Raw genomic sequence first — 26,359 nt, forward strand, 5'->3', positions numbered from 1 at the left:
CTAGAAATGACATATCCAACTAGACATAAACAACATACTGTTTTGCAATGCGGGATTCATATCACCAATATCTAGCCAATACAATCTGATGCTGATTGTTATTAATTAACTTTTTGAGTACGAACTGCAACTGAAAGGCCTTTGCCTTTATCCCTTTGTTTTTGAGGATTAAGCTATTTTAAGTGTTTAGTTAATACATTCCAAAGAGCTGAAAACTCCAGCAGATTGAATGGGAGTATTCGCTTCAGTGATTAACTAAGAGCCTTGACTTTTTTTTTGTTGCTGCAGCTATTGTGTATTACATAGGATTCTAAAAAAGAACCACTAAAATGCTAACCGCTATGGTAGTATAGGGTGCAAACCGGAGAGCGCTATCTATTGTCACTAAGCTGCTAACCTGACCGCTAGTGTAGGGTATAAACCATGCATAGCTCGACTCTATCTATTGTCATTTGTAATTCATTGGAAGAGGATGGGAACTGAAGTGCACCGCTCTTGTTTCCCAGGGAATGCAATTCAGCATGAAGTATAAAGCACCAAAGTCGATCCAGTGATAACATGCTCTGTGCATTGGATGGATGGACCTGCAGTAGGCTGCCTCCCGGATTTATCTGCATGCACGTCTCTATCCACAAGGATGATATAATGTAACTGACTGGCTGCCTTGTTTACATTTAGAAGCCTTAAAATAGATACATTTGCTATTTGATAAACAAAGACTGATACATTGCAAGACCCATTGGATACAAAACGGACCCTTAACATGTCAGGTAAGGAAACTAGTTGTATTCTTCATTGTCAGGTAAGGAAACTAGTTGTATTCTTCGTTGTCAGGTAAGGAAACTAGTTGTATTCTTCATTGTCAGGTAAGGAAACTAGTTGTATTCTTCATTGTCAGGTAAGGAAACTAGTTGTATTCTTCATTGTCAGGTAAGGGAACTTCTTAGTGGTGGATAGTTTCAAAGGTAACATTTTAATGTTCCATCATCCATAGATGGGAGCTCTGACCAGTATCGTGTCTTGCTTTGTCATAACTGCAGATATACATTTGTCGTTACATTATGCACGGGGCAACAGATTTAGACCTTTTTGCAATAGGCTGTTCGGTTATGTATACTATAGGGGACTGTATCTTAGCATTGGAAACCTACAATTTAAGCACAGCATATTTTATCCGTTAAGCCTGAGCCTTGATACATTAGTGGTAAGGTGAGCTGCACTAAGGTTGGCTGCACACGACTAGGATCCCGCAGCGGAATCTGACCCTGTGCCTGGCCAGTGACTCCGCGTACCTGTCAATCGTCTGCTTTTTTTCTGTAGTGCGAATGGTCCAGACGGTTCACCGTCTGACATGTGCAGTAGAGATTCGCCCACGCCGTCGCTAGGTGATGACACGAATGTTAATTGCAGACAGCCAGTGGTCGGACAGCTTCCATTGACAAGAATGGAGCATGCTCACGTGCAGGAAAAAGGCGCTTTTCGATTACATGTTATGGGCGGTATTTGCTGCAGAACTTGGAGGCGGACGCCCGCCCCGCATTCCGCAATGCAAATCCGGTCTTGTGCAGCCGGTCTAAGTCAGGGCGCTTTTACATCTAACGAGAAAAATTTTGACCTGAGCACATTATGACAGTTTGCACGTTCGCTCGGTCGGTTTAAACACAAAGAAAAAAAAGCTTTATAACAGGATTGTTCAGTTTACCATACTACTGAATAAGAAGGACTGAATGATTGATGTTTAAGGGTTCCTTCGCACAAGCGTATGAGCATTTGTGCGCGCCTCAACAGTGCTATGCTTTTTTTACGCGCACATCAGCGTATGTTACTGACAGGGTATGTTTATTTGTAAAAAGACGCAATTGCAAGCACAGCTCGCATTGATTTCAATGAGAGAGGCGCCTGCAATTTTCAGCACCGGACACTACACAAGGGACATAGCAGCAGGTTCCACTCCAACCCTGGTGTAACGCAGCGTCGCTGCCTGGAAGGCCCCTTTAACTTAGTTAATGGTGCTCTTCGGAGGAGACAAGGTCCTTTTAACCAATGTAAGAGTAGGTTCCCACGTTGTGTTTGCTGTAGGCTACCGTTGTCTGACTGCTCATTGTGTATAGCTGCACAGATTCCCTTAAAGAGAACCTGTCACCTCTCTACAGGGTCATAAACTAAGTTATAAATATTACTTACCGGGTTCCCTGTCACCCCCACCCCACCCCCTAACAGCACCATAACTTAGTTTTGGGAGATGACAGGTTCCCTTTAAACTGTGCATCCATTTTCGAACAATCAGTAATCATTAATGAGCTGCACTGGTTGCATTGAGCTATGTCTTACGACTGTCCCAGAGTTTGGGGATTGTCCCACTGTCCCAGGCGGCAGGAGACATGTCCAACAGGGGTGCCAGGAATGGGGTTAAGAAAGGGGGAAGAAACAACAACTTCTTATACTCGCCCTTTTTGCTTCACTGCTACATCAGTCTGCATCTCTGCAGTCCATTCGCGCTCGCTTTCAGGTAGCACTAACACAAGATCTCTGCCATCAATCCCTGTCCTAAGTAGTGCTACCTGGAAGTGTGCAGGGGACACTAGGGGTGTGAGGGCTCACTCACATGAGCGTATGAGGACTGTGTGCTATGCAAAGTATTTTTCATGCACGTTGTACGCAGTACACAGTTAAATATGCATATAACGTGCACATTTACTGCATAGTTTAACCCCCCCATAACCTATAACGGGTGTATTACGCACCGAAACAGCATATGCTCCCTTTTTTTATGTGCATGATGCACATGTGAAAAAAACCACATGTATGACTGGCCCAATATAAATCAATGGGTTTTGAGGACTACGTATTATTTGAAAATGCAGATGACACCACCCTGCTTGTGTAAAAATTGAAAGGGACCTGGAATACCTTATCAATGGGTGCAAAAGGAAAGCAAACACATGGGACTGTACCTCAACAACAAGAAAACGGAAGTCATGACTGCGATAAGCAACGGTACAGTGAACATAAAAATTAACAACGAAGTAGTCAAGTTGGTCCAAGATTTCTTCTTCCTTGGACCCAAAATCGATTACAATGAGTAATCTGGACCCGAGATCGAGAGACGGATCACACCTGGTAGAAATGCGATGCAAGGAATGGAAAAGATCTGGAAAAGCAAGGATATTAACATTGCAACAAAAACCAGACTGGTCAATACAATCGTCTTTCCCATAACGATGTATGCTTGTGAGAGTTGGACGCTCAAGAAAGCAGACAGAAGGAGAATTGATGCGTTTGCGCTCTGGTGCTGGTGGAGAATGCTGCGGATACCTTGGACCGCCATGACAACAAACAAGGTATTATTAGATCGCGAAAACCGAAAATATCACTAGAGGTCAAAATCATCAAACAGCGGCTCTTTTTATGGCCACCAAACAGTACTGATGCTCGGCAAGGTCAGTGGGAAGAGAGGATCAAGACGACGAAGAACAAGATGGCGAGATACAATCAAGGCCACCACCAACATGTCAATCGCTGAACTGAAAGAAGCCGTGAAAGATAGAAACGCTTAGAGAACATTGATTCATAAAGTGACCGAAGATTGGATGCGACTGGACGGATCATCATCAGATGTCTTTTTAAAGCACTATCATATTACAGCATATAGACATAGGTTGTTAATCTGGGTCTTGGAATCAGGTAGGAACCTTCAAACGTTACTCCGGGGATTATTCTGCCATTATGGAGTCGGGAAGGAAGTTTTTCCTCCAAATGGGCTAAATTATCGTCTGCTTCATTGTTGTTTTTTTTTGCCTTCCTCTGGATCAACAAGGGGGGTGTAAACAGGCTGAACTGGATGGACATTTGTCTTTTTTCAGCCTAACATACTATGTTACAATGTAGAGATGAGCGAATGTACTCGGCCACGCCCCTTTTTCACTCGAGCACTGCAATTTTCGAGTACTTCTCTACTCGGGTGAAAAGATTCGGGGGGCGGGAGAGTTAGAGAGAGAGAGCTCCCCGGCGCCCCCCAAATCTTTGCACCTGAGTAGCCAGGTACTCGAAAATAGCGATGCTCGATCGAGTAATTACTCGAAACGAGTACGTTCGCTCATCTCTATTACTATGTAATTGTTAATGCAGTTTTTTTGAGCCATAGCCAAAAATAAATTTAGAAATCTAAGGGAATGACTTGCACTTCTTCCTGCTGGATCTATTTTTTGCTTTGACTCAAAACAGTGCAGCAAAAACCGCAGTTGTACATCTTATAAACAGGGGTGTGAAAGGATCCACCCTGAGGCCACACTCACACACACCCCTTTTTACAGCGATTAGCGCCGCGCTAACCGCAGTACAAAGTTCTTGGATAACACTGCGATTTTCAAGCACTGTCTGTTCTATCTTCCAGTATTTTTGTGTTTTTTTAACGCACCCCATCACTCATCACAATAATGGGGTGTGTTAAAAAGCCCTGTCAAATGCTGTTATGTGCATTAAAAAAATGCAGCTCGAATTTGCGGTAAAATGCTGCGTTCCCAAGCAAAATTTAACAGAACGCATGTGTAAGAGTGGTCTTAGGCTAATTTCACACAAGTAAGAGTGATATCCGGCCGCGAAACTCGGTCCAAATATCGCGCTCTCGAATGTATGATTTCCCTGTGGATGCAAGGCATTTTTGTGTCAAACTCCTCGTATCGCTTCAGGAAAGTAGCGATCCTCTGGGATCAGCATGTGTTTCCCATTGTTCTAAATTGGAAACCTTACATCGCATTGCACTTGCGTGCACCTTGCATGCTGTGCAATGCTTTTGCCGTCCTCCATTGAAAACAATGGGTGATGCATTCCAAGGGATTGCCTAAAAATGGGACATGCCACAATTTTTTTTATTTATTTTTTACCCGCACCACGATGAGATCAAAGAATTGGGGTTCATATTAATGCGCCTTGTAATGCACAAATCTTGCGCAATTTTCTTGGTCTTGACACTATCAAGACTGGGGTTGTACCACTGGATTGGCGCATTGCCAATGTAGTTCCAATATACAAAAAGGGGTCCAAAAGTGAGCCTGGTAACTACAGGCCGGTAACTCTCACTTCAGTAACTGGAAAAATATTCGAGGGGTTTCTGAGAGACGCCATCCTGGAATACCTCAAGGAGAACAATGGTATAACTCCACACCAGCATGGGTTCATGAAGGGTCGATCATGCCAGACCAATCTGATCAGCTTCTATGATGAAGTAGGTTGTAGGCTGGACCTGGGAGAGTCTATTGATCTCGTATATCTGGATTTCTCTAAAACAGTGGTCCCCAACCCTTTTCCCTCCAGGGACTGGCCTCAAGCAAGATAATTTTTCCATGGCCCGGCAGGGCGGGGTGGGGGCGGGGCAGGGGTAGGGCTTTGGTCATATGGGGGCGGGGTTATGCAGCGCTATACACCAAACGGCGCTGTAGACCGGGGGGTGCTGCTTTGACCACTCTGCTGCCCTGCTACACTCCCTAGCACCCTCAGATATGCGCTCACCGGATCTGAAGCACTGTCCGTGTGGCCATGTCCCCACTGCTCTGCAAGAACTCTAGGGACCCCATCAGTTCTGACGGCATGGTTCCTGAGGTCCCCTGCAGGAAATACCTGCTGCAAATCTGCCCTGTGTGAACCTAGCCTTAAAGGGGTTTTGTCATAAAAAAAATTCTATACTCCCTTATTTCTCCCCCATCAGTCTCCTTACCACATCTTCTCTTCGCTGAGCTTCTGCAGTGCCCCAGGTCACCTCACGGCATGCCGACCGGCTTGTTATGAAGCTGGCATTCCTCACATTCTCTTCCTGCAGGTCAGTGAAGGATCACGTCCCTGTGCTGTAGCGTTCACTGTCTAGGAAGTAATGCTGATCTGTTGTCGAGACAGCTCACATGAGCAGTCTGAAGTAGATCGACACTCCCCCTGCTGGCCTGTGAGCTGTGATGTAATGTATATTGGCTGGCAGGAAGAAGACAATGTGTGTAACCCTACAGGAAGGAGAAGAATCAACAAGCTGGAGGTGAGGTGATTTTTCCCCATCCCCCCGGACTGCAGGAGACAGAAGAAGATTGTTAGGAGGAGACTTGCGGTTGCCAGAGGGGGCATGTGGCGTGGGCATGGTGGCGTGCCGGGGGCCGTTGTGGTGTCACCCAGGGGTCGCCTGGTCGGGTTGGTGTCCGATCTGAGGTCGGGAGTGGGGTCCGTGGCACTGCTGGGCGGAGCGTCTGCGGCCGGACTCGGAGTTCTTCTGTTAGGGGGCGTGGCTGGAGGAGGGCTGGTCTATATGCATTACCAGCCAGCGTGTCACCAAGTCCCGCCCCGACCTAGGCGGGGCTTTTGGTATTTATATTCATAGACCCTGTCAGTCCCTGCCAGTGTTTACTTGTTCTCCAGCTACACCCGCTCTGGTTTCTCTCCGACTTTGATTTAGTCTGTTCCTTGTTTGTTCTTAGTTGGTTACTTGGCACTCTAGTCCTCTGTTATTGGTACTTTTGTCTCACTGGCTACCTGGTCTCTTCTGTCCTTGTCCTGGGGTCCCCATCAGTGCAGAGTAGGGACTGCCGCCCAGGGCGGCAAGTAGGTAGGGACAGGGGAGGGGGTTGGACCTTCAGTCTTCCATTCCTTACTGACCCTGACAAAAATAGGGGAGGTGAAGATCTGGTAAGTTGACTGACAGAGAAGGAATAGGTAAGTATAGAATTTTTTTTAATTTTTTTAATGACAGAACCCCTTTAAGGTTGTTTCAGACATAGGTTTTTTTGTGGCAGTATTTGATGCAGATTTTTGAGCCTGCTGGATCCACTTCTTGCTTTGGAAGGAGAAGTGTAAGTCCTTCCTTTATATTTTCCATTCTTTTTGGCTTCGGCTAAAAAAAACTGCATCAAAATAACAGACGAAAGAAAGGTAAAGATGTGTGCTGACATATCTACCTGTGTATAACAAGTGACAGTGCATGAGAAGATCAAATAAGAGTATGGCCTAATGCCCATGACCGTATTTGCACTGCAGGAACCGGAGTGAGCATTCATCTCTGGATCTCACAGCAAATACTCCCCATAGGACATGCAAGGAAAACGGTTTTCAATGCCCACAAGCGGAAATCAACTGCGATTTTTCTGCTCACTGGGGAAAATTGCAGCGTTTCCTATTCTAGTGCGAGGCTCGCAGGGACAGCTTCCATTGCAGTACCAGCTGTGAGTCGCGGCGGATCCGCGTCATCGCCGGTGTGACTCTCTGCACTGTGCATGTGCGGCAGCTCCCCAGCCAGCACATCCGCAGAGCAGAGAGGAAAGAGAAGTGACAGGTACGCAGGGGTCACTGCCAGGGCACAGGCTCTGATTCTGCTGTGAGATTTCGCAGTCAGAATGCGACCCGGACGTGGGCATGAGGTCTATATTCACACACAGCGGTGGAGGTGTGGTTGAAAATCGCATCTGAAAAAAAACCACATGTAATCGGCTGCATGTCATTTACAAGTCAGAAACGCTATCTTTTCTCCTTAGGGAGAGCACCTAGAAGGTTAGTGAGGAGACTCAAATGGCCATGCACGCTCCTCTGGGTAATATGTAAATAAGGGAGATGGAATTATACCTCCAGAGGGTCTTACCTAATAGGTGGCAACTAGAGATGAGCGAGTATACTCGCTAAAGGCAATTGCTCGAGCGAGCATTGCCTTTAGCGAGTACCTGCCCGCTCGAAACGAAAGGTTCGGGTGCCGGCGGCGGGCAGGGAGCTGCGGGGGAGAGCGGGGCGGAACGGAAAGGAGATTTCTCTCTCCCTCTCTCCCCCCGCTCCCTCCTGCTGACTGCCGCTACTCACCGCTCCTCCACGCCGGCAGCCGAACCTTTGGTCTCGAGCGGGCAGGTACTCGCTAAAGGCAATGCTCGCTCAAGCAATTGCCTTTAGCGAGTATACTCGCTCATCTCTAGTGGCAACCTATTGTCACCTAATTCCCAGTCATTGTTACAAGGCTTGTATAAAGAGTCTAGCTTTGGCTTAAAGAAATGCTGCCTTTCAATAGGTGGCACTGTGGAGGTATTATTCCATCTCCCTTATTTTTATTTACAAGTGAAATGTGTAAAATGTTTCACCTATAAAAAATATGACACCCCCCCCCCCCCCCCACATCACTGCATTCACTTTTTCATACCGCAACACCCGTGGAAAAGGGGCCTAAGCAGTTGTAAACTGCACCTCAACTGCTTTGTGTGAATATACCCTTGAAGAAAGGCTACTGTATTTGGAAAGCTAGACCGCCCAGGTGTTATATTTACTTGTGGATGTATAATTTGTATTCTTGTACAGTGGTACCTCGGGATGCAAGCGCCTCAGCTTGCGAGTTTTTTGACTTGCAAGCAGGCTCTTTCCCGAATTTTTGCTCTGATTTACAAGCAAAAACTTGGGTTCGAGCCTGCTTGCAAGTCAAAACTTGCAAGCTGAGGCTCAGGGGGGGTCTATACCCACCGTTTGCCAGCGTCTCGTCCTCGCGATGGTCTGTGGCGCTGCTGCAGGCTGTCGCACCCTCCTGCACCCCCTACAGAGCATTGCTTTCTGGGTGCAGGCTTGAATGCCCCGCCTCCAGTAAGCTAAACCTCTGATTGGTTAACTCAGCACGGTGTCAGCCAACGAAAGCCTGCGCTGGATTAACCAATCACAGCCATTCAACGATGTCATTGTTTTGACATACGAGTTTTTCTCGGAACGGATTAAACTGGTATGTCAAGGCACCACTGTACTTGTCATGCGACATATAAGTTTTTCTCATTTTAACTTTGAATAGAACTTGCATACAGGTATAAAAGCATAAAAAACATATGGCAATATATACATATACCCTCACAAACTCCCCTAAAAACTTATATGGAGATCAAGCACCAGGCCTTGCACTCTTCCTCGGTCGCCTCTCCCTTGCGTCAGGGTTTCTCCACTGCCCGTAAGTCCCTACTCCTAGGAGGGGGGATCCCTACCTCACCTCAGAGGGAGGCCATGGATTCCCTGGGCTCATTTCTGGGCATCCATACCCTCTATCTGTACAAGTTAACACCCCACAGGGTGTGCCCTCGCTCAAACCTAAGGTCTTCTGCACTATCCCTAGGCAAATGGGAATTCCACTGACAATTCATCTTAGGAGATCGGGGCAGGCGCAGTACTAGTACATTTCTCCATTCTTCTGGTAACGTATGTAGTTGGCATTATCGGAACTGGCTCGTCATCTTTTTCAAACAAGGGAAACGTTGGTGTCACATTATCCAGTCCCTTACTCATACTCTTTTTGATCAAAGGGATAATATACGTACAGGAAGTTACATATCCTACCTCTTTCTGCTAAAATCATATCCAGGGCCACTCTATTTTGGAACGCCATGGATGCAGTGGGCCCTAACTGGTCAGCTAACCCTTGCAAAGCATCCCTGGTGTAGTTTACAAACCTCTGCTGATTGTAATAGATATAATTCATCCAATCTACATTATTATTAACAGTGACAAAAGCAAATAAGGACTCAAAACCTGCTTTGACCTGATCTCTAGAATTAAATTCATCTGGCACCCCCCTTGGCACTCCTATTACATCTATGTGTACATGTGGATCAAAGTTACCATCTGGAGCGTCAACTTCTCTCTCAGCACGATGCGGAGTTGGATTCTCACCCTCAGTGTAGTCTTCATATTGCACATTTGATTGTATTAATTTGTTCTGATCCCTGATACACGGGGCTAGTGTACAGTAGTCAAAGGTGTGTGTTGGAGGAATTGTACCACATTATAGCATGTAAAGGATATGCAGGATCATGAGTTCTTTCAGTGCGAAGTGTGGATCCCAGTGGGCTTTCCTTCGAGCTTGACTGCAGTTTGGGGTGGTGAACAACATCTGGTAAGGACCTTTAAACCGGGTTTCTCTCTCAAACTTTTTCACATAGACCCTGTCACCTGGTTTCAGATTGTGACACTCATCTGTAGGACCTGGGAGAAAAGCAGAGACTGCAGAATGCATTATTGACAATTCCTTGGAGAGGCCTATGACAAAATTAACAAGAAAATCATTTCCCAAACTCGGCTACTGTGGCATGTATCCTCCTAAGAAAAAGAAAAACTAATAGAAGACACTCAATTCAAAATTTGCCCGTTTTCTTCATTGCCTTTTGTATCTACTTTCCCACTACTCTGTGGATGGTAGGGTGTGTGAAAAGCCTGGAATATACCCAAAACAGACATGATGTGTTGCATTATTTCACCTGTGAAGTTTGTACCTTTCTTTGACTCAATCACTTCCGGTACCCCATATCTGCAGATTACCTCATTCATGAGCTTCTGTGCGGTTACCTGCTTATTTACTTTGGTAACAGAGTAGGTCTCCAACCTGAAAAGAAATCAACAACAAGCACATATTCATACTTCCCAACAAGTGGGAGCTGAGTGTAGCCAATTTGCAATCCCTGAAATGGGTAGAGTGACCCAGGCAAGTGTGATGTGGCAAATTTACTTCTGCCCTGCTGCTTACGGCAAAGATCATGCAAAATTGGACAAATGATGCAGCAGCTACAGAAAACCCAGGAGCCACCCGTCCTTGTTCAAGCGTCGACATCATTGCTGCTTTGAGAGGTGCGTCTTTCCGTGCATCAGCTGGGCCATCATGGGGGCACAGGGACAGTGGTAGGCAAGTGCTGTTGACTGTTCGCCATACGCCGTCCCTTTTTAGTCCATTTTTCCTTTTCTTCCTTGCTGGCTTGTAACTGTAAAGTCTTTAGCATATCAAAGTCCAAAGTTTTTATCAAAGTCCAAAGTTTTTATCAAAGTCCAAAGTTTTTAGTCAATGTCCAAAGTTTAGTCAAAGTCCAAAGTTATTGTTAAATTCTTCTTTTCTTCTTTTGTTCCACGGCTTGAGGGCCACTGCCTTTGCTGTGTGATCTGTGATGGCATTGCCTCTCGTTTCTCCGGTGTAGGAATTGGTGTGAGCTTTCCACTTTGTCAGGTAGAAGTAGGGTCTCCATAAGACTCTGCACCGCGGCACCATTCTTAATTGGCTGTCCTACTGAGGTAAAAAACTGTCTGGCCTTCCATATTGGGCCATAATCATGAGCTATGCCAAATGCATACCGGGAGTCAGTGTAAATGTTTGCCGTCTTACCTTCTGCCACTCTACACGCCTCAGTGAGGGCCTTTAGTTCCGCTTCTTGTGCTGCGACATGCGGAGGCATTCTGCTTTTAGGACATCTTGTTGTGTGACCACTGCATATCCAGTGTGGAGTCGTCAATCACCCTGGTACCATCTATAAAAAACAGCTCAAAATATGCATTGTTAACAAGGGCTTTCAGTAACTTTTTAAAACTTAAATTTTCTTGTTGCATCAATGCTAGACAATCAGGCTGGTATTCTATTTCAAAAAGATCAGAATCTTGTTGGGAAAAAATGTAAAAAATGGCTGATTTGCAATACCTAGATCACCTATGCCTTCTCCTCCCCCCCCCCCCCTTTGAACCAGGGTACTCAATTGTAAGAAGAGTAGCCGGGTTTTAGGTATTACAACATTGTAAAAAGATTTGATGGACGCAGATAAGGCCTGTAAGATGTTAGCACCAATAACAGAGACATGAGTTACATCAGGGCAGAATAATCAACATCTATTAATATTGGAAATGTGATATCCTTTAAGCAAATTCATTATTAATCTGTTCCTGCATGCAATGTCTTATCAAAATTGAGAGAGGGAAAAAAAACAAAAAAAACTTTTACTAGCTGCTCAAGATTCTCACCCCCTCCCTTGTGGATAAGAGGGATGAAACATTACATCCTTTACATCATCTAACTCCACCCCTTCGATACTGGCTGCTTGCTTCTTTTTTTCACAACTTCATTTAAGCTTTACAGTCTGCACGTCCACATCACAACCAAGTAAAGTCTTATGCATGGGGGGAACTTTTATTCCCAGTCAATACCTGTATCACACATTTTACATTCATCACAGCCTGAACACGGGTCACTAACTCTCATCCATCCTGGCGCTCAAGTTTGCCCCGTCACCCCCCAGTGAAGGTGTACCAGTACATACAGATGCACAGACAAAAAAAGTTTGACAAACAAACATACATCAGTTGAAAAACATTGAGGTGAGTGCTATAATGTTATAAAGTGCATGATTCTATTGAGATGAGATTGTGAATGAGCGCTATTTTTGACAAATTATGTTAAAAAAGGTTTGCTGAGTGACTGAGACATTCTATCTTTCTTATCTACTGAAGCTATTATATGTTATATTAAACGCTGAAGTATTTTAGTTTCTGTGACCCTGAGCTTAGAATGAAATCTGAAAGCCCCCACCTTTGCAAAATAACTGTTATCTCTCTACGAATATGCAAAACCAACTGAACAGAGTTGTTTTAGTTTAACTATTCCCTGCATTTGAACTAATAAATAATACATATGCTGGGACCTTGCAACATGTTCTTCATTTTCAACCCCTGTATAAGTAAGATTATACCTTAGAAATTGCTATATTTCCTGCCTACTAAGACAGTACAAATAATTAAATTCATTTCAAGCCTCCATTCCATTTAAGCAAGCAAAGATATGGGTTAGTATTGCATTCTCTCTCGCTGTTATCTTCTTGACCTTGGAAAGCTACACAGACTGCAGCTTCAAGTAAATAATCCTTCTCCTCTAAAAGCAAGCTCAGTTAACCATTTGCACACATATATACATATATACACATATATATATCCACCTAGTATGGATTATACATATTATACACCTTTTCCTCTCTCTTTGCCAACAAATCACATGCTTTGTAACTTTCTTCTCGACTTTGCTTGTTCCCCATACTTCTCTCCCTACCTAACTGCCAATGTAACCTTCAATAGACACTCTCCCAACACCCTCTTGATCACTTACTGTACTTTCCAACATTTCACTTACGGATACTTTCTTAAACAAATAATGTGTACATACTTAACTTTCTCTGACTGTCTCTCTGCTTCTCACTTCAACACTTTCTAGCAACCCTTGGTCTTTCAAGGTGCCCTTCTTGGTCCTAAAGACCTCCTCCCAGTCCCCATATTGTAATCTACCATGCGGGTCGATGTCACACATTTTCATAAGAGTTTTATTACATTTTACAAATTGGGACCCTTGTCTCTCCGTCATCAATTGATCCGCACGGCGGCAGCCCTTGAGGGGCTCTGTCTTCTTTAATAAGGTCTTACGCATATTAGAACAACAATGATAATAATAACACGCTCCATAGAATGCATCCCTCTTAAACCAAATTGTCAGCCCCTTATATACTGGCAAAACAACCGAGGGTCCCTTCTCCTATGGAACCAGCCTCACAGAATGCATCTCTCTGAAATCAAATCGTTAGCCCCATATATAAGGCAAAACAACCGATAGTCCCTTCTCCTATGAAGCCTGTCTCACTAAATGCATCCCTCTTAAATCAAATTATTAGCCCCTTATATACTGGAAAAACAACCGAGGGTCCCTTCTCTTATGAGACTAAATGAAAAGAAAGAGAAAAAAAATTCTGCAGATACAACAAACAATCTCCACTATCGTTAAAAACACTATGGACTTCAGCAACAAATAGACTAATGACTAGTCCCTTGGTGAGCGATTGGTGCGCTTATCACGGTCAGTGGTCCGTGATGGCAAACCCGAAGCCCACGAGTTACCGTGTAGAACTCTTAACCCAACCCGTCCGGTCACAAAACACAGATAGTCCCTCCTGCTGCAAGACTCTCAGTGTAAAACACAACATAAATATATGCTGGTCTTACCTGGAGTTCTGTGAGTTGATCAGGCTCGCTTTGCAGCAGGACGGCTTCCCCGTGGCGTGGATCCGGGTGGACTGCGCTGCACGGCTCCGGTTTTACCATCCCACCTTTGTTGGGCGCCATTGTCAGGGAAAATTCTGCGTACAGCACCAATCAGGCCCACCCCAATGCCCCGCTGCCGGTGGTAAAGAAGAGACACCACACACGGAGGTCTGGTATAGTTCCTCACACGGGGACATGACTGCGCCCTTTATTACAGATTACATGGGATCTTATACCCTTTGGTCTCATCACTAGGAATGGGTGATGGGCTCATTGGCTCAAATTCACCGCATAACCATATATGGGAAGTCCGGATTTCCGGCCTGAGACAGTGAAAGTTATATACGTAGTTGAACAGTCGTTATCTAGATATGGCGCTTCTGGGAAAACAGCCAAGCACACGGCCTTCGTGTTCGGTTCTGTATCATCTCTGAATTTCTGGACACATCTCTCTCAGCCTTGCAAACGTTTGGAATATCTGATGTAAGGCGACATATAAGTTTTTCTCATTTTAACTTTGAATAGAACTTGCATACAGGTATAAAAGCATAAAAAACATATGGCAATATATACATATACCCTCACATACTGTATTTTGCTTTTGCTCTAACGTCAGCCTATAATATGAAGTATGTGCTCTGCGCCTTTAAGGGATTTCCCACCCTTGAACACCATTGTGTTTTGTTTGAAAAGTAATTAATTACTTCAGCTGTGTGCACGCCAACTTCGTGGGGACACAGAGGTGGACCAGGACACCTGATGCATATGAAACATAGCTCCTTGGACTCGGATCCCTCACCTTTGTGCCCCATAATGTACTTTATGATTCTCAAAGTTGATGACACGTTCCTTTTAAAACATAAATTCACTTTCAGATGACTTTCCAGGATAAGCTGCTGTCTGTGTATTCATGAGGAATAGCAGAATTTCTGGCCTTTAAATAACTCATATTCTGCATTTATCACCAGTTTTTCCATTGGCAGACTGCATCTCTAATTTTTAGTTTTCTTTGAGTTGGGAGGGGTGAAAACTGCTGCTATGGTATTTACTGAGCAGTGATGTTATTTCAGTAGCTGTAAATCAATTACTAGTTATCTGCTGCAGTCTCTGAGCCTCTTTTTTGTCATCTTCCTCCTCCCTCTCCATTCTTCATAGACTCCTATGGGCAACATGAACCACTGCCCTCCTCCACTTCCTGTTAGGTGAAGTACTAGACATGGACTTCCATGCACAAGAATATGTCTTTGGGTGTGACCTAGAGCATGATGTGAGCAGTGCAGACAAACCAAGAGAACTCCCACCCTAGCTTGATTCTCTTCCTGAGGCAATGTTTTTGTTTAACTATGTGAGTCTGTAGCATCACGTGCGGAGTTTTTCGAGGGGGGTGAAATATAAACCCTACCCTGAAAATAAGCCCTAGCTGCAGTAAAAAAACCGTTAAATAATAATACATCACCTAAGAGATGCCGTCATCTCCGGTCCATCTTCCTCCCTGAAGCTCCCCGACACTTGTTTTCAGTCTTCTGCCAGCCCTTCCTGGATTAGAGAATCAAAATCCCTACCTGGAGGAAGGGCTGGCTGTGATTGGTTTCTGAGTGTTGTGGCTCAGAAAATCAGAGCTGGCGCTTGATGAGCCAATCACAGCCATTCATTAATTTATTGAATGGCTGTGATTAGTTCCTCCAGTGCTGGCTCTGATTGGCTGAGCCGCGTGCTCGGAAACCAATCGGAGGCAGAGTTGTCTGGAGGCGGGGATTTTCAAAGTCCTGACCAGGAAGCTATGTAGGAGAATTTCAAGCAACTGACTGCCAGCTTCTGGGGAGACAGCGCTGGAGAGGTGATGTTTAAGTGAACCAGTGAAAGTCCATGCATTTCAATGGCCACATATTAACGCGTATTGTCTGTGTGGACGGTAATCGCGGTATTCGCAATTCAAATCCAATCGTGTCCACTGGGTCGAGGCAGTGAACACGCTGGCCAGATTTGAGGAGATGAGGGCAAAGGAGGATGCTACGGTTGAGAAGTTTTACGCAACATGGAGGCCATGGTTAGACTTTAGGTCGTCCCCTGGTCTGGGGGACTGGATTTCCAGGACGACAAATGCGTCGTAAGCACTCAATATTCTGACAGCCTCTCGCGAGCCGAACGGGCCACATTGCTCTCTCTTTGGCGCAGGGGATATCAGATGTGATGATACCGGAACCCACCCACCCGTGGAGATGCCTAACCAGATCATAAGGCTCACGCAAGTCGGTCTCTAACATGTGGGCATAACCTATTTCCCAGACCACCCACACCCCATCCCCACCCCCCCGAATCCCCCTATGGGCTCCCCGGAGCCTCTTCCTTGTTTAATTCTTTTTAGTTTTTCTCTTTGTTTCTCTCTATCCCACCTCGCTGACCCCTACCTTGAGGTGGGATTGAATTTTGTTAGTTAAAAGAAAAAGGTTGGGCGGAGGCGGGCCAGCAACGAACTCCACGGAGGCGAGGTAGTGGAGTGGGAAAGTGGGCGCATCAAAAAGTATGTATACGTATTGATTGTACCAATGCATGTGATGCACTTCTGGCTTGATTATTGTTACATGCCTTTTCGTCCAAAGAAACACTTATTTGAACAAATCCAATCGTGTGAGACCTCCTTTAGGTGTTTTTTTTTTTTCTTTCATTTTAAAGGGGTTATCCAGTTTAAAAATGAAAATGAAAAATGGCAGCGAATGGGTAAAAGCAGGGGGAAAAAAACACTGCTCACCTACTATCCGCCCCGGTGGTATAACACCACAGCTCCTGCAGTCCCATGTACTTCATGATGTCAGTAGCATGGGGATATGGCCGTTGCAGCCACTGATTGGGGGTATAGGTTACATGGTGTCCACATACCTACAAAGAATGGGAGGACAGTGGAAGCTGCAGCCCTTGCATTCCTTTTTTTTAAACCAGATAACCTTTTAAAGAGAACCTGCCAGGTCCCTTATGGATCCTTCTCTACTGGCAGCATGGTATAGGGACACTCTGATTTCAGCCGCTGATTAGTAGGTTTCTCCATGTTAAGGTGCATATGGAGAAAGTTGTCAATCCTTATTTGGAAAGAGGAGAAGGACGATCACGGGGCGGGCCTCAATCTTCAAAAGGGGTTATCTTTATGAGATTGTCATTTCTATTCAGGACGGATTATGTGGAATCTTTAATGCTCAAGGAATCCAAGATTGAAAACGTTTCTGAGGCATGGGAAAGTTTATACTCCATTATTTTATGTGGTCTCCTTTGAACTGAAATTTGAGTATACAACAAAACAAGCTTATTGTTTCTTTCACCATTTTATTCACAAATGCCCGAACCATACCTCATTGCGCATACATATTTTTATTGGTTTTTGTTTATAAAATGTTGCATTGGAAAATTCTTGAGAAAAAAACCCATAATAATATTATTGCAGAGCAGCTCAATACGGTTAAAAACTATCTAAACTGGTAAAATTGCACAAAGCAGACCCATAAAAACAGCTGTACCATCAAAAAATAAAGGCGGGTGTTTTTTGTTGTTTTTGTATACTGCAGCGATACCTCAGTGTTTTCTTGCTTGTAAGAAAGTTTTTTGTTTTTTTTGTTTTTTTTAAAATCTCTCTATCCTTTTATTTTCCTCCACAGGCAGGAGCGTTCTGATTGTGTATGCTCACCAGGAGCCGAAGTCCATGAACGGTTCCTTAAAGAACATTGCAGTTGATGTTCTAAGTGAGATGGGATGCAGCGTTACCGTCTCTGACCTGTACGCAATGAAGTTCAATGCAGCAGCAACCAGAAATGACATCACAGGTGACTCTTGTGTGATGATTAAGATCTTGGAAACTGGATGTAGTTGATGGAATGATTCAAAAAACATACAGTACCGCGCAAAACTAGGCAGGTGTGGGAAAAAATGCTGCAAAGTGAGAATTTTTTTTCCAAAATTGGAAGGTGTCTGACTCCAAATTTATTCTGCAGCGGGACAACAGCCCCAAATTTAAAGCCCAATGTTGTTAACAAACTTTCTTCAGCCTAGGGGCTTATTCACAGGAGCGTATATTGGCCACCGTATCACGTCCAGCCGATATACGCTACCATCTTAGCTGTCTTCCCTCCCCCTCACCGACTCTCTGCCCCACTCCTCCACTCCCGCTATTTGCAATAGGAAGGGGCAGGTGGGGGCGGGGCTAAGATGCCACCCTCTTCCCGCCCCTTGTCCGCAGCCAGCAATGTGAGTGGGCAGGGTGGAGCTTAGCTTTGCAGGGTGTTTTATATTTCAATAAGACATTTTGGTGTAAATATAACTTATTAACTTTTATTACATTCACCCTCTTATTATTTCAGAGGAGAACGTAGGAAAACCGTGTGATGTATTTATTTTTTTTACACTCCCCCACTTCCGTGATCCAGCATCGTCACCCGGTGAAGTCGGCGCGCCGCAAAAAATCTGACTTTTATTAAATTCCTGTGTGCACGAACTCTCCCATAAATTGCGGGAGCGGGTGAATATATAAAAAAAAATACATCACCCGCCTCCCTATCATGGCCCCTAACAGCACCATAAGGTATTTATGGTGCTGTAGGGATGTAACAGGGACCATTTAAGGACAACATAGGAAAGGTAATGGTGTGGCCATCACAAAGTCCTGACCTCAGTCCCATAGAAAATCTATGTGCAGCATTGAAAAAGTGTGTGCAAGTTAGGAAGCCTACAGACTGACTCAGTTACAACAGGTCTGTCAGGAATGGGCCAAAAGTTATTATGGCAGACTACCTGAAACGTCTGATCCAAGTTAGACAATTTAACCCTTTCCAATCCACTGTCTGACGTCTGAAGACATTATGATTTAAGGCTGTACAGCTCCGATGTTGGAAGACATCCATCGGGGTTCTCTTACTGTATATTGCCAGCCTCTCTGCTGTCGGAGTCTATCCAACGTGTCACCTCATGCAGTACTGGCTTTAGCCAGCAGATAGCGCCGTTGTAAAATGGCAGAAAAAGTGTAAGCCCCCTAGGAAAACCAGGATACAAATTGGATTGGAAAGGGTCAAAGGCAATGCTACCAAATGCTAACCACATGTATGTAAACCTCCAACCACTGAGAATGTGATGAGAGAAATAAAAGCTGAAATAAATCATTGTCTCTAGTCAGTGGCGTACCTATAGGGATTTCACTTGTACCCGGGGCCCAGGGTCCTTAGGAGGCCCATAAGTTCTCTCCTCTCCATATAGGGAGCCCAGTACTATGAATTATAGTTGGGGGCCCTGTTACAGGTTTTGCATTGAGCCCCAGGAGCTTTAAGTTATGGGTAGAGGTAAAGATGGGGGGAGGGCCCCTGAGCCTCTTATTCTCATATAAACAACAAAATTAAAGTGCCAGAACTCCCATAATAATATTGAACACTTAGCGCTTATAGCAATTAACCAACATACATCACAGGCTCTAATACTAGTCAATACTGCCTGAACCTCTCCACCAGAGGTCACTCTTACTCAAGTAATTCCCAAAATGACTTATTCTCTTCTAAGCTATCTTTTCTCCTAGGCGGTGAGTGAGTGAAGTGACTTATAAGGCCATTCATGCTCCTCTGGGTAATATGCAATTCCCAGTCATTGTTACAAGGCTTGTATAAAGAGTCTAACATTGACTTGCAGGAATGCTGCCTTCCAATAGGTGGTGCTGTAGAGGTATTGGTCTATCTCCCTTATTTGCTTATTCTCTTCTAATAACAGATTACTGATAGCTTAAGAGGTGCTCCAAACGGGATTGCTCCCATTGACGGCACAAATGACCACTCCAACACACCCCTAACATGACATAAAGTAACAGTCAATGTTGAAGAAAGTTTTTCCAGCACCTTAAAAAAAAATTAAAAATATGTATTCTTCTGTATTAATCACATGCGATTAAAATGTAATGGCTAAAAATCAATATGAACTCATTTCCTACAAGTTTCAAGAGTATGGCGCTTTTAGTCATAGCAAAATTAAAATGCACACACAACACATTAAAAACAAAGCCAACCAATTAGAAACAATGTAGAAGGTCACATGATGCATATTATCCTATTAGGATATCAAGTCAATATGAAACATCAATATAAAAACATCAAATTGTTTCTGTAATTAAGACTGCGGAGGTATCTAGCATTTACCTGCTGTATCAAATAGGCTTTATGCCGTAATAAGAGGGAGAGCCCACATTTGGACTTAAAGAATAAGCCCCGTCCACCTATGCTTTAGGCTGAATGCCCACGGACATTTTTTCGCTGCGGAATTTGCGGCCAGACACCTGCTGCAAATTCCGCAGCAATGACCGTCCATAGACATGCTAGGTTAAACGTTTCTCACCTGCCCACCAGCGGAAATCAACTGCGATTTTTCCGCTTGCAGGAGAGAATCACAGCATGTTCTATTCTGTGCCGAAAATTGCACGGACGGCTTCCATTGACTGCAATGGAAGCTGTCCATTCCACGATACTTCCGCAGTGAGCACTGTGTAAGTATTGCGTGAATTGTGTCATAGCAGTGGCACATCATGCGCTGCACTGTGCATGCACGCCGGCCGAGGCACGCGCAGCGGATCTGGACAGGTGAGTATAGGGTCTCTGGGGGGCGCCGTATCTGATTCCGCTGCGAGAACTCGCAGTCAGAATCGGACCCAGCCGTGGGCATGAGGCCTAGAACTGCTGTGCAGGATGTTCTGCTATCCTGGATTTGAGTTTCTTCATGCCCTCATACTTCAAATTGCACAAAGTGCACTCCGAACCCATGCTCCTCCCATGCCCTGCATCACAGTCATCTAAGGAATGTGAAGAGCAGGTATTGGTGAGCCCGAGCTTTTATCTTGCATATTGAAGGAGAGTAGCCGTGACCGACCAGATTTGCAATAACAACGGTATGATGTACAATATCCACTGAACGGCCAACTGGCAACTCTTCGGATAACGATGCCCAAAACCTTGTTCTGGCTTATCAAACAGGTTGTGCCTTTCTCTACAATAGCCTTGACTAAAATCCAAATTTGACCCAAAAATCTCAAAATATATATCTCGATTTGGTGAAGCTGCAGAGCACAGCTCCATCTTCATCTAAATCCTTACAACAAGGACTAAAATATCACTTACAGACTAAAATCTATTACCTGCAGGACCATCTGAAATCTGGGGTCATTCAATTGCTGGCAGCTCTGCCCTTCTTCTAGCTTCCCCTGCTGTTTCTAAATGACGATCGCCACCTAGTGGTGAATAGTTTAGTTGCTACAATTAAATTCTGCCATACATAAAGGAAGACGACTGTTTGTCACTGCGGCAGTATCTCATCCCAGGCAAAGCAAATAAATAACTGCAGACCTGTCAGCAAATTCTAAACCTGGTGGGATCCACCTAACATCACACCACTCGTTTCGGGTCCTCCCACGCAGCCACCTACTGTGGCCATGTAGTCACAGAGCTGCCTTGTTCCGCACTGTCACATTCAGCTATCAATAGCGTCAGCTTTGAGAATTTAATGTAACCCATCGCTTCAATTCACCTGCCATTCTCTTTTTGTGTAAATGGCCAGAGGAGGCCGCAGGAAGTCCAAAATTCCACTTAATTGCACCTTAAACAGGTCCAGAAGATAAACCAAAAGCTGTCGCTGAACTCCTCCAATCTCTTATTCCATACATTGCATCTTTCCATATGGAACTGGATGGAGCCCACTGGGCTCTAGCGGCACAGTGTAAAGATGGTCCCCCGCAAGATATCATGTGAAACCTCACTACTACTCTATTAAAGAGAAGGCCATCCAAGCTTCCAGAGCTAGAAGTTCCATCACCATCGAAGGACATGAGGTTCAAATTTTCACTGATATTCCCCCAGGGACAATACAGAGGCGCAGGGCGCTGAAGCCCCTCTTGCTTTGTCAAATAGAGACATTTGCTATCGATGGTCCTTTCCTTTTCGTCTTTGCTTTTTTCCTACAGCAATAAGCAATATGGCTTCAACTCCATCACAGAAGGTGAATCTCTTCTCCTTCAACTTGGCCTCCTATCAAATCAGCTCCCCCCACCAACTAGCTCTACTGACGACCTGAGACCAATCTTGCCACTTTGGAAGACTAAGACAAAACGGAAGGCAGAACCCACAACCTGAATTGTAGTGGCCAGGCCTCAACAGAAGGGGCCTCTTCTACTTTGCTTTATCCACGGAGAGCTGACTTTTTCCTGAACAGATCATCATGCGCTATCAATCAACTCTTTATGGTTGGGTACGCCTCACGGGCGTCCTTCTAGTTATTAGTTTTGGTCTGTTGTTTACAAAGGGGTTTGTTCATTATTTTTTTTTCTTTACATCTGTACCTGAAGGTGATATAGTTGCATTTTTAATGTGATATGTGCTCCAGGAGCGTCTGCTCCCTACCAAGATGGCTTGGCGGTTGATTGGCTGGAATCGGCACATGTGACGGGGGTGGAGCTACGCGATGATGCGTACAGGGGGTGGAGCCAGAACGCCGCTGCTGCCGGAGAGAGCCGAAGGGAAAAAACCCATCTGCGCAAGCGCGTCTAATCCGGCGATTAGACGATGAAACTAGACGGCACCATGGAGACGTGGACGCTAGCAACGGAGCAGGTAAGTGAATAACTTCTGTATGGCTCATATTTAATGCACGATGTATATTACAAAGTGCATTAATATGGCCATACGGAAGTGTATACCCCCACTTGCTTTCGCGGGACAACCCCTTTAAATCTATCTATCCTATCTAGTCATCAAAAAATTTTCTAGGCCAAGAGATCATTGCATCAGGCAATTCACTAAGAAAACCACAGGCCATGCTAGATTCCCAAAGATTTTAAAATGCTTCTTAATTCCTTACTTAACCAAACTTTATAACCTAGATTTCCAACACTCCATAACAATAGATATATTCACCAAAGCGAGGAACTATTCTTATCCCTAACCCGGGAAAAAAACTGATGCTCCTTGACTCTTATCACCCAATAGGATCTCATAATCTTGGTCCAATAATGCTATCAAAAACTATAGCCACTAGACTGCAATTAATTCTCCCTCCAATATTGATAAATACTCAGCAGGGTTTTCTCAACAAGACAGGCAAACAAAAATACTCCAAAAACTGTTACGGCCACAGTTAACATACAAAATCATGACATACCCCCAATTATGCTTTTTAGTTTGGATGCCCAGAAGCCCTTTGATCAAGTCTTGTGGCCCTTCCTTTATACTAATTTACCTAGATGCAACTTTGGCCCACATTTTATAACCTATACAACACATTAATGAAGGAGGCTATACTTCTCTGATGATAAATGAGTAAAATTCACCGCCTGTAGACCTACTCAAAGAAACATAACAATATTGCTCCCTGTACCGTTGCTTTTCAGCCTTTAAACCAACCCCTTACCAAGACATATTGAACACTCATCTCGCTATGAAGGGATCATCGTAGCTCATAGCTTAAATAAATTAGCAGCATGTGCCGATGACCTACTACTACTGCTTACGTCTCCTAGAAAAACACTCTCCATAATTTTACAAGACTTACCAAAGGTCAGGCCTCCGAGTGGTTCTACACTAAATCTTAGCTAATGTTGAAAGGGCCACCTCAACCAATATGGGCATCCTCACTTCCTATAAAGTATTTAAAAGTTTTATATTTAGGAATAGAGCTTGCCACATCACCAACAGGCTTATACGCAACTAACATCCTATGTTCAAGATTTAAAGATCAACCCTGACTTTGAAAAAGTTTTGGCTCACCTTTTATAGGTAGGGCGTGCCTGCTTAAAGTGATTGAAATCCCAAAGTTATTTTATCTCTTGTGATTATTTTAACTTTTTCTCAGTCCCACGGATAAAAAGAAAATGAACTTTCTCTTCAGACAAGATAAGTTATGTATGTAAGTCCCTCCACATAATGTCAAAATCCGGGTGGAACCAAATCTTTCACTGTTCTCTAAACTCTACATTTTACCAGAGGCCAAAAGTTGACCCATTATAAATAAATGTACGCCCCAGTTATCTACAACACGAAGACTACAAGCCTTTCTGGCTAAAGATCAGCCATACCACAATTCACTAGATCGGATCTGTTAAAAAAAGCAGATGACCATGAAGATCCTACATAGATCTTATATATCACCAACAAGAGGCCGGAAAATAAGTATTTATCCCTCAGCTGTTATACAGCCGAGCACTCCGAGCGGGGGATGAAGAACACAGCTGGACCGCTGTGTTCTTCATACCCCGGCTATTCACGGAGCGCTCCGCTGGTATACAGCTGTGAGCTCCGTGTTGAGTATGAAGAACACAGCTGGACTGCTGTGTTCTTCGTACCGTGCCTGTGTTCAGGTAGCGGGATACAGCTGAAACAATAGTATAAGCTGTATCCCGCTGTGAACTCCTGATAACTGATCGCTGATCTGTCAGCATGCTGAAGGACAACTATGAGCGAATGCTTAATGAAAACTTCACGATGTCAGTGCAGTTATACACAACGATTATCGCTCAAAAGACGGCTTTTGAGCGAATTTTGAGTGATTATTGTTGTGTCTAAATGGGCCTTTTAGTCAGTTTGGTCTCCTATTATATACAATTGGACATTTTTGGATGCATAGGTCCAACAAAATGGTAAATGCTTGAAAGGGGCTAGAAAGCTTCAGCATTTGGTCTCTGCTGATGCAAAAAGCGATGTTTTCCAGCCTTGGATCTCTCCACATGCTTATTAATGCAAGCGTTTTTTGGAGAAACTCTTTAGGATGGATTGAGTAGAAACCAAGAAGAAGAAACAAAATATAACAACATAACAACATAGTGTGTAAGGCTGAAAAAAGACATAAATTAATCTAGTTCAGCTTGTTGGCACCCGGTGTTGATTCAGAGGAAGGCAAAAAAGAAAGCCCAAAAGGCAGAAGTTGATTTTTCTCATTTTAAGGGGAAAAAAATAAAATCCTTCCTGACTCCAATCTGGCAATCGGAATAAATTACTGGATCTACAACCCTCTTGAAGTAACTAGTGACTATAACATGTAATATTATTATTCTCAAGAAAGGCGTCCCGACTGCTCTTAAACTCTTTTAGTGAGTTCGACATCACCCCTCCTCAGACAGCGTTCCATAGTCTCACTGCTCTTACAGTAAAGAACCTCCTATTATGTGGTGTAGAAACCTTCTTTCCTCTAGAAGTAGAGCGCACCCTCTTGTTACAGTCATAGTCCTTGGTATAAATAGATGATGGGAGAGATCTCTGTATTGTTCCCTGATATATTTATACATCGTTATTCTTGAGTACCGGTGCCCCAAACTGTCAACAATATTCTATGTGTGGTCTGACCAGTGACTTATAAAGAGGAAGAACAATGTTCTTGTTATGTGCCCCTATACCTCTTAATTCACCCGAGGATGCTATTCGCCTTGGCAGCAGCTGCCTGACACTGGTTGCTCCAGTTAAGTTTACAGTTAATTAAAAATCTCAAGTCCTTTTCCATGTCAGGGTTACTTAGTGTTCTCCCATTTAGTATGTAATGGTGACATGTACTTCCTCTGGCCATGTGCAGAACATTACAGTTATCAGTGTTAAACCTCCTCTGCAACTTTTCTGCCCAAGCCCCCCAGTTTATCTAATTCTATTTGCCACTACATTCTGTCCTCTTTTTAAGGCATCTCTGTACTTCTTCCTTGGTTAGACTGGTCACTAGAGAGTTTACTTTGTCACTCCGCATTTCACCGGACATTTCATTTTCTTGAGTGAATACACTTGTGGAAAAACTGTTTAACAGATTTGCTTTCTCCTCATCAACCTCTACAATTTATCCTTCATTATTTTTTAAAGGTCCAACACTTTTCGTTTTCAATCTTTTTACTATTGATATAGTTGAAGAACAGTTTAGGGCTGCTAGAACACTTTTTTAAAACCTAGGTAAGTTTTATTGCCACACTACCTTATAATACAAGATAAAATTAAATCTCACTTCCAGGACACTGTGTGTATTTGGAACAAGAAATTGGAGGCAACTCTTCCATTTAAAACCTACACAGCACCTATTTCTAGAGTATCTGGGAGTCCACAGAAGTCTTTCCTTTTTCTCTTCTTTTGTCTTTCTCTCTCTCCTCTCTTCCTTTTTGTCACCTGTTTTGATTAAAGAGAGATTGTTGTTAATATTGTGTGTAATTATGATGTGCAAGATTACAATAACCTACTCTGACCAGCTCAATATTGTCTTGGGAAGAATAGAATATTGAAAACTGAAATACTTCTATATAGCGGTGTATTATGCTCATCAGCATAATGCTGACAGTCATTTTATTAGGCCCCGGGTGCCATGAGAACTTCTCAGCACTCTACGATCACACTGCATGGGGGCAAAGGGATTATAGAGGGAGCTCCCCGGATTTAAATAACCAATTACTGTAGATGTCATGGACAGTACTGACGATGTGGTCTAAGGGGTTGAAGGGTGATGATTAGTGTTATTTCCAATCCCAGCTGTTAGAATGGTGTAATGGCTGTATAATACAGCTGGAACCCGAAAGCGGTGGCACGAG

At 44.0% G+C, this 26,359-nt stretch overlaps 1 protein-coding gene across 1 annotated transcript in view; it reads left to right on the top strand.

Annotated features, from left to right (window-relative positions):
• Window positions 1–609: 609 nt before the first annotated feature.
• NQO2 (N-ribosyldihydronicotinamide:quinone dehydrogenase 2) overlaps window positions 610–26,359 on the top strand; it is a 34,909-nt gene continuing 9,159 nt past the window's right edge. The window contains exons 1-2 of the mRNA XM_066578934.1: window positions 610–770; window positions 17,457–17,621. Coding sequence (XP_066435031.1) covers window positions 764–770; window positions 17,457–17,621 — 172 coding nt within the window. The 5' untranslated portion in view covers window positions 610–763. The remainder of the gene's footprint in view (window positions 771–17,456; window positions 17,622–26,359) is intronic.

This window comes from Eleutherodactylus coqui, chromosome 9, assembly GCF_035609145.1.
Source record: "Eleutherodactylus coqui strain aEleCoq1 chromosome 9, aEleCoq1.hap1, whole genome shotgun sequence".
In the NCBI taxonomy this organism is placed as follows: Eukaryota; Metazoa; Chordata; class Amphibia; order Anura; family Eleutherodactylidae; genus Eleutherodactylus; species Eleutherodactylus coqui.